The 14,148-nt window shown below is 34.8% G+C and overlaps 1 protein-coding gene across 1 annotated transcript; it reads left to right on the forward strand.

The window, feature by feature from the left end:
* The first annotated feature begins 838 nt into the window (after positions 1 to 838).
* Positions 839 to 12,249, forward strand: LOC125661632 (ornithine decarboxylase antizyme 2-like). Its single transcript, XM_056147478.1, has 6 exons — positions 839 to 865; positions 3,311 to 3,377; positions 8,097 to 8,272; positions 8,577 to 8,740; positions 10,011 to 10,096; positions 11,084 to 12,249. The coding sequence occupies exons 1-6, from the start codon at positions 839 to 841 to the stop codon at positions 11,212 to 11,214; spliced, it is 651 nt and encodes a 216-aa protein (XP_056003453.1). The 3' UTR covers positions 11,215 to 12,249.
* Positions 12,250 to 14,148: the final 1,899 nt, after the last annotated feature.

A 14,148-nucleotide genomic window follows, 5' to 3' on the forward strand; every position in this document is an offset into this window, starting at 1 on the left:
CATGTAGCAAGTTTTCCGGTGAAAGCTACTTGTTACAATTAATATCCTCTATATAACAAAGATGTTATAAATCATCATATACCCATTTCACAATGTACACTTTGATAGCCTACAACGATGTCTTATATATATAAATGAATCACATCTAGGTATTTATGTATTCGACATGTTGCACATTTCGAATTTATCAAATTGTGATAAATTTTAGATTTTGCATTTATTATCACCCAGTATAAATTTAAAAGTTACTAAATAAAATTACATAAACACGTTGATTATCTAAAGAATAAAGATCTATTCTCCATGAACATTTGTAAATTGTTTGAATGGGGCGATTTCTTGTTTCAACTTTACTATTTGAACATGATAACTTTGGAGAGCTTGATAAATCTTTATTGAAATTACATAACTGAAAAGTTCGATGGTTGAGAAGTTGACATTACATGTATATTTGAGACAAGTTGAAGCACAGGCACCAGAAATATGGATATTACTCTTTTTGGATACTTTTTTTTGGTGGCAATAATTTCTCTGAAATGTATGAATTCCCAGTCCATCTCATCCCTCTTTCGATTCATGTAATCGTCTTACGCTTTTTGTAAGCTTTAGAGATTGGCCTTCTACCGGTATAATAAAATACACAAGGTATGAATTTATAACGTGTCGTGTGATTGGTCCGCGAATAATCCCGAGACCCTTCGGATGATCTCGAGACTAACCAATCACACGGCGCGTACAACAAATTCGTACTCTGTGACCTCCTTTTTGGCTGCCATTGGAAGAGATGAAGCCCTGTCCGATCAATGCACGCAAGATTGTGTCAAATAAAAGAGATGAGATGGGTTTAGAGTTGAAGAAACTTGTAGTATGACATCTACCCGACCTGCCGCTCCCCAAAATTTCTTAAGTAACGCTGTAATTACTTGGAAAATGTGCCCCGAAACGAGGACCCCCTGTTTATTTACAAATTTTTGTTTCTTACCTTGTGTATTTTATTATACCGGTAGAAGGCCAATCTCTGAAGCTTACAAAAAGCGTAAAACGATTATATGAATCGAAAGAGGGATGAAATAGACTGGGAATTCATACATTTCAGAGAAATCATTGCCACCAAAAAAAAAAAAAAAAATTATCAAAAGAAAAAAAAAGGGGGGGGGGGTTATAGTAATATCCATACTTCAGGTGCCTGTGGTTGAAGAAATATGTATAGGAACAAACACGACTAAGACACTCTAGTTGAATCAAGATATCTACTGAAAACTCGAGAATTCCATGAATGTTTTTTTAAAGTGTAAGATTTTATGATTGAGAATTCTAATACTTCAGCAATTAAAATATACGAGAATTCTTTTATTGTATGACATTAATCAAAATTTGAGAACTATTTCAACTATATGAGGCATATTTAAGCACATTTAAGAACTTCACGAATCTATCATGATTCGTTTTGGAATAACATGACAGAGCGCGAGAACAATTTGGAGATTAAAAATTCATGTAAGAATATTTTGAACACATGTTAAATGGCCCATTTGAAATATCTTTTAAAAAAACAGTATATAAATATGATATTCGTTTGTCCATTCCTTGAATACCGGTACACAATAAAATCCTACTTATCATGAAACAAAAAGTTTATTTCCTTGATGTGTAATAAGGAAAAAAAACATGTTTCTTCTGAGTTTAATATCTAAGTTTTGAGTGCCACAGCATGCTAGAAAAATATGGATATTTCGAAATGGAAAGGCCACAGACTCTAATGTCATTCTCCATTTTACAAGGTGATCATTCTCAAAGTTTTGAGATATTTCCAATAAGCCCAAAAGGAAAACAGTGCATGTTCCTCTATTCTCTTGAGAAAACAAATATGCTCATTTAAAAGGCATGATCTTAATTCAATTTGAAAACTGCATTTTTAAACCACATACATGCTTCTTTTGGATTTAATAAACTATTTATGGACTCTTGCATCCTGTTCTACCATTAATGAATTAGTGTATTATTACTAATGTAAAACTTATACGGTAGCAATTTTGATGCACCAGATGCGCATTTCGACAAATGTCTCGTCAGTGATGCTCAACCAAAATGTTTGAAATCCAAAATAACAATGAAGTTTTAGAGCTAAATATAGCCAAAAACAGCGTGCCAAAAAAAATGGAGTCAAATACGCCGGTTTCGAGATACACCCGAGTTATTTCCCTTTGGAGAACTCTCGTATATAGTGAGGCGCGAAACAATTTGTTTACACGCGGGAGTGGGACTAATATTCATCACTGCGTTAGTGAATATAATCAGTAAGTTTCTCATACACTGTTTGATCACCCGAATTCGACTGATACACAAACTAAGTAAGTTATCAGTATTTAGGGAATAATTAAATACATAGAATTCTTATCATATCACGTTATTTCGTTGGTCATAAGTACCATATCTAAGATATTACTTGCAAATATGACATTGCTTTTATGTTTTCACTTTAGTAAAACATTTCTATCGATAGTATTTTGTATTTCCCACATTTACATATCAAAAGAGAAGATGCTTTTAATACATTTCATCGTCTTCCTCGCTGACTGTAGGCCCACTCTGTCCCACTTAGTCATTCAAAGTTCCACTAAATGCACCTCCTACACAGAAGAGTTCGTATCTCGAAACTGGCGTATTTGTCTAAGGATAAGAGCTATGCATGAGGGAGATAATCCTTAATTTTGAAATGAATTTCTAAATTTTATAACAGCAATTAAATATACATCCGTATTTTCAAGCTAGTAACGAAGTACTTAGCTACTGAAATGAATTACCATTAATGATTCCTCATTCTGGCAATTATCATCTCTGTACTGTTAAAAATTCAACTGAGTTAAGCTTTTCGCAACCCACGCCACCGTCTTTTCGTACTGTCAGTACTTTGATTAAGATAAACGTCTCTCCTTTGAATCGGGATCGAAAATTACCAATTAGAGTATTCCGAGCTTATTTCCGATACAATCCGATCGCTCTCGTTTTCCAACCGACACTCGGAACTCTTCGCGTGACTGCTACTTCGCATGGGAGTTAGCCGAGGATTGCCGATTTTTCAACCACGATTACGGAAACAGCCGATTAATTACGATTGGTTCCGATAATGTACCAATCGCAGTCTCTCGGGCCTTAATGTAAGTGTTTGATGGAAAGGCCTGAGAGGTTACGATTAGAACCGTGTATTAGCGTGAATCCGGGAAGTCGTATCAAAGTGTATTGAGATACTCGGGGTGTAAACACACGCCGAGAAAAGTTATGTTGAGGGCCGCAGACGCCATAATTTTAGACGAAAACTTTGGCCCGAAAGCGAAAGAAGAAAAAGAGAAAATGCCTGCGTTACATAGTACAAATCTGTGAGTTGTCAATTTGATTCGCTCTTCTCTTTCTTGAAGAAAAACATGTCCGCCATTATTTTTCCGTTTTCTACATATTAAGGTCAACGTTTTACGCATTTCGTTATGAATAAAGTCCTGGGAATCTTCTTTTTGATGGAGAAGAAAAGGTGAATACTATTTTAAGAATATATTGGAAAGAGACCTTTGAATTTCGGTATAGGCTAATTTTTACAATAATCTTGAAAGTTAAATAGATCTAGGTTTACTGTCATATTTTGACCCGAGCCGTGACGTGATGAAATCAAGTCAGCTGATTGCTGATCAATACAAGTTGAACTGTTGTCGACTGTCGAGCAAATTAGGATTTCAATATAATCAGTTTAAAGCACTTTATCGTAGTTACTACGCTGATTTATCCTTCGTAATGTTGGTAGATGGTAGGGATCCTTTTTACTGATAAGATGATAAATAGGACTTCAGTCTTAAAATTAGGTCATTCGCCCCATTAACCTTCTGGAAGGATGAATCTTGATAAGTCAGGTTATTTCAACAAGAAAAGGATGATTATTGATCATTATCCAAAAATAGTATGGATAATACTTTTCCTATCTAATTCTTCACAGCAGGGCTCAACAAGAACTCAACCAGGCGGACCAGTATAAACTTAAATTATACTAGACCTCATATATATTAGTTCCTCCCTCCCCCCCTCTCTCTCTGTTCTGTATCATACATAACATACTCTATTGAATAATTCTTACAAAAATTAATCTGTCATCAGAATGATGAGAGTGCATGTATTATGTATTTCTAGACTAGAGAAAGAATTTAGAATAAAACAGGTCTTATTGTTTGAAAATGACTTCCGTTGTATTCATTCTCATCATGCTGATTGTTGCACATAGTATTTTTCCATTGTTTAATTATTGGAATATTGGCCGAGTTGAGTTGAAACTTGTGATTTGAGTTGAAACTTCTGAACTTGTGAGTGAGTTTTCAATACCAACAAGTGCCAATTTTTACAATATAGGGTCAATAACTCTTTTATAATATATGGATAGCTATGTATTTGAGTTGTTTTTGATATAATATCAATATGTTGATGTCAGATTTATTCATTTCTTCAAGTCAGAAACTGAAGCATTATTAGCACTGAATGTGTGCAGTATTACAGTAATGCTTGTGAAATGTTTCAGATTGTGAATAATAATATTTACTTGTCCTTAACTAAACAGTAAATCAGGGTCGAAATGTTAGAAGAATTAATTGATACTCTGTTGACAAATCATCGAAACTGGCGACCAGAGCTTATCAAACATTAGCTGATCTGATCTTTGTTTACAACTAAACTCACCAGACCGACTATGATCCTGTGAAAAAAAAATTTTCTCTCGTAAAGTCTAATTGTAGATTTTTGTGTTAATTGTTATGATTTAAGCTTGGATGATTTAAGGCTTAAAATAAAAATTGATTTGTTTGATGTACTCTGACCGACCCGTGAAATTTGCCCCGACCCGATCATTTTTTCCGCACTTGGAAATTTTAATTTTTTTTTATTTGCTCCCTGGAAAATAGACATTCTTCGAATTAGTATTAAACTTAATGCCATTTTTTTTTTTATTATTTGGACTAGTTGTTTTACAGAATTCTTGATATCAAAATGTCCTTAGGGCGTCTTTCGGTTCTACTTTCACTTTGATAATGACCATTTGTTAATCCGGGAACTTTTCAAAAAATTTTCTATGTGAACGATCAAATATACCGCATCACAGCTCCAAATTACCACATTATCTACCAACAAGATAGAACAAGGAGCTATGAACTCCCCTATCGAGGTCTGATCGTATTTATGTACAAAAGTTTGAAAGCCATGCATGTTATTTAAATAAAAAATCACGTGGGATAGCGCACCAAAATTATGTCGGACCACGTGTCGGTGCTTAAGTTGATGGTCTATATTTCTGAAAAGGCATGCATATTATTTTGATATAGGATTATCTAAATGTTATGACGATTTAATAAGTGAACGACACTTTTACTTTGCTCTTAAACTGAGACACACGAATGGAACACGATCGTCACAACAATTTGAACGATGTGGGAAAGTCTGCATTAAAATTATATTGGATAATATTAAAACTTATTGTAAATTGCTGTCATCATGCAATTCACTTGGATATTCATGGATCACATTAAAGTGTTTAAGTGATTGCTATTATGAATGTCGGAATCGAACGGTGGTAACAAAAAGGGGTGTTAATTTATTTATTAACAACTGTAGAGGTCCTCATCCGTGACAAATGCAAAACGTCCTGAGAAAATTTCAGAAGACATTGGAAGATTTACGTGTATAATACACAATGTGTACAAAATGAATGTTCTAAACTCTATTCTGTCTGGCAGCGTTACGTGTTTAATGAAAAATAAGAAAATTTCTAAATCTGATTTTCAAAAAAAAAAAAAAATAACCTACCTACCTGACTTGAAAAATGTGGATCGGAGTACATCAAACAAAAATTTTATTAATGATGGCCTGATGAAGATAATTTAGAGAAGTGGTTGTTGTTAATGAATTATAATGTAGTGCAAAATAGAAGTGGACTCATTTATGGCATGATGTTGATGTTAACACCTGTGAGGTTTACAAATGTTATATATACAAATCCCAGTAATATAAAGTCATTTTCTTATATGAAGAGCATGTCTGGAGGGTGACCAGAGAAAACCTTCATTATTGATGACCATGCATATTACTAAACATTATTGGCAACTTAAAAAGATGAAGTGAAAAGGTTTTTTTTAAGGTGAAAGAATTTGTGATGGCAGGTTCACTTTTATTTGATTCAGACACTAATTAATGAACCAAACTGTCAATTTATTAATGACAGGAATGACTTTAGTGATTGAAAATAGAGAAGTTTATTTTAATAAAGTATGAGTATATTATGGGATGAGTAAAACCGTAGTAGGAACATTATTTATATCTTGCTCATCCCATTGGACGAGTGGTTGTGAAAATCATTTTACTTCGTTGAGTACAGTTTTTGTACATTAATACAATAGAATTAAACCAGTGATCGGGATAAGCAAATTGCTAAATGTGACAATGGCACGTTACCAACTAGTGTCAATGTGACATTTCAAAAAGGAATGCGTCATATTGAAATTCTTATGTGACATTTTAAAAAGACGAGTCCGAGAGACTAGTAAATTATAATCTAAACACTACTGACAAACTGTATTGCCATAGGTAACTTTAATTTTTATTATTTGTGTTAAATTTACGTTTTACTTTAGGATTCTAATCAAGTTTGTCTGTTTTGATGTTTCCGCGTCGTCTCCTTCTGCTCCTACAGTGCCTATACTGCCAGTACTGGCTTTAATATCATTCAGGTGAAAATTAAGGAAGGCTTAACAGGGTTTGACAATAAGGCACGTCCGACCGACCGAGTCTACTAAATGATAGGTCCGGTCGGATAAAATGTCGATTTACTAGTCCGACTGGTCGTGTTAAAAAATAAACAAGAAACTTTGCTTAAACCGTAAGATATTTTATTCTTAACTAAAAGAAAATAACTGTAAAGAGTTTGCAAGCAATCTTGAACCGTGTGATGGAATAATCTCTATTTTTAGTTCTAATAAATAAGTCGCGGTCGGTAGTGATGTTTTACGACATCTACTCGATGTTCATTTTAAACGGTTTATTTGAATTGACTATAATAAAGTGTTTATGAAGTCAATAAATTACGTCGTAAACAGCTATTTATCGGTGTTGACATATGTGCGGGAATGTCTCTATATTTAAATACGACTTCTCGTCCTCAAGGAAAGACAGGAGAAAAAAGAAAAGGTTAGGAAGAAACAAAGCAGGGATTATGAAATATAAATTAAATAAAAAGCCGGTTGAGGTCATTTTTTACTAACTAGACTAAAGAATATCCGTGCCGGGTAGAATTTAAAGAAACAGAAAACGTGTTTGAAAATCAAATGGAAGGACGAGACTTAAGATATTTTTGAGACAATTAAATACGTTTTGCTTCAAACTTAACGTTTGTCATTTAAATGAAGTATTTAAATATGGAGAAACTATCAGGGTTTTTTTCTGGAAAATTGGTCAGGACTAGTGGATATAGAGTCAGGTCTAGTAAAAATCATTTAAAGTAGCCCGACTGGTCTAGTGCTCAAAAAAGTAAATGTCAAACCCTGCTTAACCTTCATCAGGAATTTTTTCCCCGTGGCATCTTCAGTCCATGAAACATTAAAATGGCAATTTAACGGTGTTAACCAATCAGATAACTTTTTACTGTTTGATTAGACACTGAGGAGATCGAAATTATGCTTGCGCTTAAAAGAACGTAAAGTTGTACTTTTACAAAAGCACTTTAGCGATAATTTTTTTTTCAAGCAATAAATAAAAATTCAATGGGGATCAGCTCAAAAGTTGAAAAGTGTGTATATCTACGAAGTCGTTGGGGAAAAGCTCAAACTAGGTATATCGATGATATGCACCGCAACACAGTGTTTTCAATATTCTATGCGCCATTTTTTAATTTAATGTGACTATGGCACAGGGCGCGTGCTTATCCCAATCACTGATTAAACACAATCAATTTCTTGGTAATCATGGTAAGATTGAGATATTTTATATCTATTGCTATATGGAGTCTCTCTCATGCTCTTTATTCATTTGTACTTTCATTTTGTCCAGTTGTGAGCATTGTCACTTTCTGCTTTCAGTTTGCCCACCATGCGGTATTGTATATCGCTCGGTGCAGGGCCTCGGTCGTGCTCCTGATGCTCCCCACGCCGTCAACGTGTCATTCGTGACAGAGGGCAACGGCGTGGGGGTTTTAACAGAGCCCCCTGTCAGTGCTAAAAGCCTGTTTACTAAGGAAAGCAACCACAATGCACAGGTAAGGACAAAATAAAATAGTGCATACATGTATAGACATTGTGCACTTAGTTTACCCGTTCATACCGTTGAGAGTTCTTGAAAGTCGTTTTTTGTCAGTCATTTGGAGCAAGAGCACCTTCATGGTACATATGGTATTTTCATCTGTCATCCATTTTCTTATACATCATGATACATTGGGACACAGTTTGATGTGTTATGTAACATTAATCTATGTGTTAGTCTAATTTAACATGAAAGGAGTCCTAATCTACTTTTTGGAGAGTTAAAAATAGAATGATGGTAGTACACAATGATGTTTGTAGGTGGTTAACAGCAGTGTTTTAGCAGAGGCTCATTTGACTACCAATTTGAGCTTCACTGTGCATTTGGCTGGACAACACAAGGTCACCTGGGAGACCATTTTGATGAATCGAAACCTGTATGTGGAAGTCCCAAATGGAATTCTACCTGAAGGCTCAAAGGAAAGGTAAGAGTTCATGGATAAAGAAAGGATTGTTTTCTTCATGTAGTGCTGTCTGTTGTTCAATAAGGGCTGTTCCAGAAATGATCAAATTGGGGGGTCGGGCGGCAAACGATATTTTTTTGTATGGGTGGTCGTATTTTTTCATATTTTAATTGGTCCGTGGTTGGACTGTTAAAAAAATATTTATTATGGGTGGTGGGTAGTTTCTATTGTTTTAATTTGTGCCATGTGGGTGTTGAGTTTTCAGAATATTTTTATTGTCGCTCTTGTCGTGTTGGTTACAAAACGTCGGAGGGAAAATTGAAAACATGCTTTCGAAATGTTGCTTTCGAAATCGGAAGTAACATAGAACTATTCGAGTTGTCGCTCTTTGCAGCGCATAACTTTCCATAACGGCACTCTTCAAATTAGAGGCGCGTTTAGTAGGGTCCCTTTGGACGTGATGGCGGCGAACTCTGTTCTGTAGATTATTACAGTTTACAGTGCATCGATTTTGGGAATATTTTGAAACCAATAGGTATTCCGTTTTCTAATAAATATAGGCAAACCTTAGTTGATTTATACGAGGGTACCGATGCGTTATATTTATCAGTCGGTGTGATGGTGATATAGAAGTCTCCGGGTGGGCGTGGGCTCCATTAGAAGACGAACGATTCGTGGAAAAACATATCCATACCCATTTCATGATAATAGCATCGTTTGAACTCCCAATCTTTCCAACATTCCCGCCATAGATGCCTTTGATTGTTGATGTGACATCGTTTCTTCAGAACTACTGTGATACAATGTCGCACAGGCATTACCGCGTCATTGACTAGAATGTTTGTCCCGAAAACCTCGCGAGATTTGTACCGTTTTCATTTTTAAAAATATTTTTGTGGTGGGTCTGGTTAGTTTTTTTTTTTTTTTTTAGATGGGTCATTGTAAAATGAGTTTATTAATTTGATGGGTCATGGGGTAATTTTTTATTTTTTTTTATGGGTGCTTGGTATATACAAAAAGTTCCTCCCGACCCCCCCATGTATTTATTTCTGGAATAGCCCTAAGTAAACACTTTGGTTTCTACAAGCATAAGGCGGTTGTAATGCAAAATGTTGCACTGAAAATAGAAAATCATATACTTTCATTGATACAGGAGATATTTTCATGTATCTTGAAAATATTGACGTGTAATTTACAGAAATTCTGTTCACCCAGACAGGGTTCTGTAGTACTTTATGTTGAGTTAATACCAGTGTGATAGGAAATGATGTCAATGATTTACATTTTACAGTCTGATCACACTTCTGGAATATGCTGAGGAGAAGCTTTGCTGCGAACATGTTATTCTCTGTTTCTGTAAGAGCAGAAGTGACCGAGGTAACATTTGTCTTTTGTTGTTTGGTAACGACTAAATGTGTTTTTCATCTCAGACATCCTGTACATCTTCTGATCTTCAATAACCTGTGATGAAATTTTGCCATGAATGTACTAGGCCTCCAAAGTGCGATGGTCTGTGCCTAATCCAGATGGTGTGACACATCAAAGTGCGATTGTTCACATTCATGCGCCAAAGTGCGATGGTGTGACACACCAAAGTCCAATGGTACACATTAATGCACCAAAGTGTGATGGTGTGACATTCCGAAGTCCGTTGGTTTGCAAAACTGAATGGACAGTGTTTTGGTAGTATGTCCCAACTGTATGTTGTTTCACCACAATACCAATGCAAAATAATAATATTGATGATAACTTATTTCATAACCATTTAGTTGTCATGTTATTAAACACAAACTTTTCAAACACGAAAATCGTATAGAATGATTTTCATTATAGTTTGTTTCTTCTGTAAATTGTATCGCATAATAAGTATTGAATCACTGCATTAGTATTGCAATATGTATCGTGAAGGGGCGTATCGTTACAGCCCTAGCACTACCGGACTTTTGCGAGTTAGACCATTGCACTTTGGCGTAGCATGTCTACATAGGAGAGAGACCATCACATTTTGGCATCCATAACGTCAACAAACCATCGTACTTTTACATAGACCATCACACTGTGGCATGACCATCGTACTTCTGAGTCTTGCATGTATATGTTGAAGATCTTTATCAAGGGCGATAGATTTTAAATACCCTAATTGTTAATCTGTTATACCTTCAACCTTGGTGATAATGGTTGGACTTAGTAGGCCATATCCATAAGCCATCAGTTCTAAGAATGAATCACCATGAGAGTCTTGTCACTTTTAGAAAAGGGAGAGTGGATTAAACATTTTGTCTTAATTTTACAATGTCTGAAAATGTACATGTGTGTATCCTCTATGGGATGGTAACTGGATTAAATTGGAGCTTTATTTTGCAGCCTCTTTGATCAGGACTTTCATGTTCATGGGATTTGCAGTGGCCTGTCCTGGTGATCCCATCATTCCAATGGTACCAGAGGTCATGTACATGGTGTACAGGATTGACCCAGATGACCTTGATGACGACTAGTTTTCCTTAATAAATATGGCTTTTAGTATTATGGGCCAGTTTTTGAATTTTTCTCCTGATATACGTTTTCAATTGTTTTATCAAAAACAACCATGGTTTTTGTTTCATAATTTGTAGTTTTTAGTTCACAACTTTATTTGCAAATTAGTGGAAATAGCACTGTATTGGTCAAGGAAAGTCAACAGAATGGAAAAAAAGTGTACAGTGATACAAATGTGAACAAAATTGTAAGCATTGTTGTCATTTTCATATGTTTTTACCTTGTGTGTACACTTTTCTATCACATGTCAGATTGTTTTCAAGTTTGGATTTATGAACAATTTTTTTGTACACATCGAGCATAGAGTCAGTGCCACTTGATCAAATTCCATCAGGGTGTTTTTTTGTTTTTGTTTTTTGTTTTGCAAAATAGCAACAGCTTAACACTGTAGAATGTTTTCGTGCAACGGTTTAATTTTTTTTCCCCACTTTTTATTTTTAATTCTAATGTCCTCTGTCATGAATAGACATGTATAAAAAAATCAAGAAAAGAAAATGTTTTGAAAAACGAAGAAAAAAAAAAATGAAAAAAATATTTTAAAAATGAAAAAAAAAATTGAATGTCATGTACTATGTAACGCAGGCTTTTTCGTTTACATCTTTGAATTTATTTCAAAAAAAAAATCATTGTAACATAATTTTTGTGTAGAAACATTTTTGCCTTTAAATGCAATGGACCATTATCATTTTCAGTCACTATTGTTTTCATTTTGTCAATTCTGTGAGAACTTCAAAACAACATACAATTTTTGATTGTTACATTTTTTTTCACTGGATTGTGTGTAATTTTCCCTTTTTATATTTCGAATTCCTTTACAAATGTTTGGAGTGTTTTTATGAGATTTCATTTAACATACATGTATGGTGATGTATTTACATGTATATGTAATTAATGATCGAGTTGTAAATTATTAATTTTCTTTTGTCTTCTTTTTCGTTTGTTTGCAAAAATGTTTCTATATAAATTTGTTGTAAAATAAAGCACAATGAAATTTTTGTGTGTGTGTTATTTGAATAAAATGGAAGTAATTTAAGCATACTAGGACTGTCATGATTTATGATAACGACTGTGGCAATTGTAAGAAATAACATTTTAATATGGACCATGGTAATTGTAAATACTGTATTCAATTATCAGAGCAATGAGCAATACTTTAGTGTGTTATTGTGATCAATTCTTTATATATACAAGTCACAGGGCCAGCCGGACATCAAGCCAGATATATTTCTATAACATTGCAGTTATGAGTATCCAATATTTCCTATCCTTACCAGTCGTGGTAGAGTGTTTGCTTCGTTACTGGGAGGTTGTGAGTTAAAGCTCCACTCATCCTATGACCACGTCAAACCTAAGACATTGGTAGTAATTGCAATTGCTTCTTAGTTGCACACCCGCAATAAAGTTGTGGAGGGGGTTATACTGGAACCTGGTTGTCCGTCTATAGACGCAATGGTTTCCAGACTCTAAAGCGTTATCGTTTCCACCTACAGTCACCATATCATACATGTTGACTACCCATGGGACGAAGATGTTCCCTATCCAATTTGGGGTCCAAAGGTCAAGCACACTCCTAGAGAAGAGACTACCCAAGGTTTTGTCATGCCCTTTCTTTCTTACATTCAGGAAAGAGGTAAATATTAACAACACCCTTTCGGATATTGGGGTATTCTTGGTGAGCAATGCTCACAGTACCTCTAGTTTTAACCTATTTTATGAAAAATATAAACATCTGAATTAGCAAAGCTAAAACTTTCTCAGGAAGTTTGTAGTATTGTCACCCAGGGCTGTGTGCACCTTTCAAGACAATTTTTTCCATTAATTGAAAACATTCAAAACTAACTTGTTTTGACTTGGAATTTCATGGCGAACATTTTGGTGCACAGAGATCTAAACCCATTTAGAATGACAAAAACGTCGCTGTCCACAAACATTTTGGACAGTCCTTGTATACACACATGGTACAGGATTCTGAAATTATAAGAAACACAAGACCAAACCTCGTCCAAGGTTCCCTTTTATCTGTGCAACACGAAACAGTCAGCCAGTCTATCATGATTCTTATATCTGTGCAACACGAAACAGTCAGCCAGTCTATCATGATTCTTTTACTGGTGTGATCAAAGTGGGTCACAATCACATCACCAGTAAAGCTAGCAAAATGGTTTGTGCTCCTTATAGATCGGTCTGCTACATGTACAACTGTAATTGTTGTTGTGAACAGATCACTCCCAACACTAAAGTTTGCTCTTGTCTTTCATTAAACATGCACTTTGTATCCCATTACTCACCCAAGCTGAGAAATCTGAAGTTATTAGCTCACCTCAAGTGAGCTTTTCTGATCTAAATTTGTCCTTTTTTTTCACCTTCTTCCCCAGAACCACTGGGCCAATTTCAACCAAACTTGGCAAAAAAGCATCCTTGGGTGAAGGGCTTTCAAGTTTGTTCAAATGAATGGCAATGCCCCTATTAAAGGGAAGATAATCACAAAAATAGGGTGGGGTCATTTAAAGGGACTGATTCAGGATTTCCCCCAAAATTTTGTTTTTGACTTTTGATGATCAGAATCTACTGTCTAATGTGTTTAAAAGATTTCACATACAAATTAAGGTTATACATCATCACAGAAGCTCATTTTAGAGAGTTCCTTTTTTTGTTTTGTAAACAAAGATTGCGGCATGTTATTGTTTACGAAATGTTCAAAAGAAATGGTTATCGATCTAAGTTTATTATATCTTTCACATTTCAAGCATTTTTCGGGTAATATTTGTCATCTAAAAGTTAAAATTTGTGACTATGCAAAATGAAAATGCTTTGTATTACAAAATTAATATTTCACTGGTTTGTTATACATAAAAAGACTCGAATCTTTGATTATATACATAACACAGATTTAA

Source organism: Ostrea edulis, chromosome 8 (genome assembly GCF_947568905.1).
Source record: "Ostrea edulis chromosome 8, xbOstEdul1.1, whole genome shotgun sequence".
Lineage (NCBI taxonomy): Eukaryota > Metazoa > Mollusca > Bivalvia > Ostreida > Ostreidae > Ostrea > Ostrea edulis.

Excerpts from the sequence above, each read along its gene's own strand:
- LOC125661632 (XM_056147478.1), top strand. The coding sequence starts at position 839 with ATGGGTTTAGAGTTGAAGAAACTTGTA. Across the intron at positions 3,378-8,096 it reads GCGTTACATAGTACAAATCT|TTTGCCCACCATGCGGTATT; the intron begins GTGAGTTGTCAA and ends TTCTGCTTTCAG. Across the intron at positions 8,273-8,576 it reads AAAGCAACCACAATGCACAG|GTGGTTAACAGCAGTGTTTT; the intron begins GTAAGGACAAAA and ends TGATGTTTGTAG.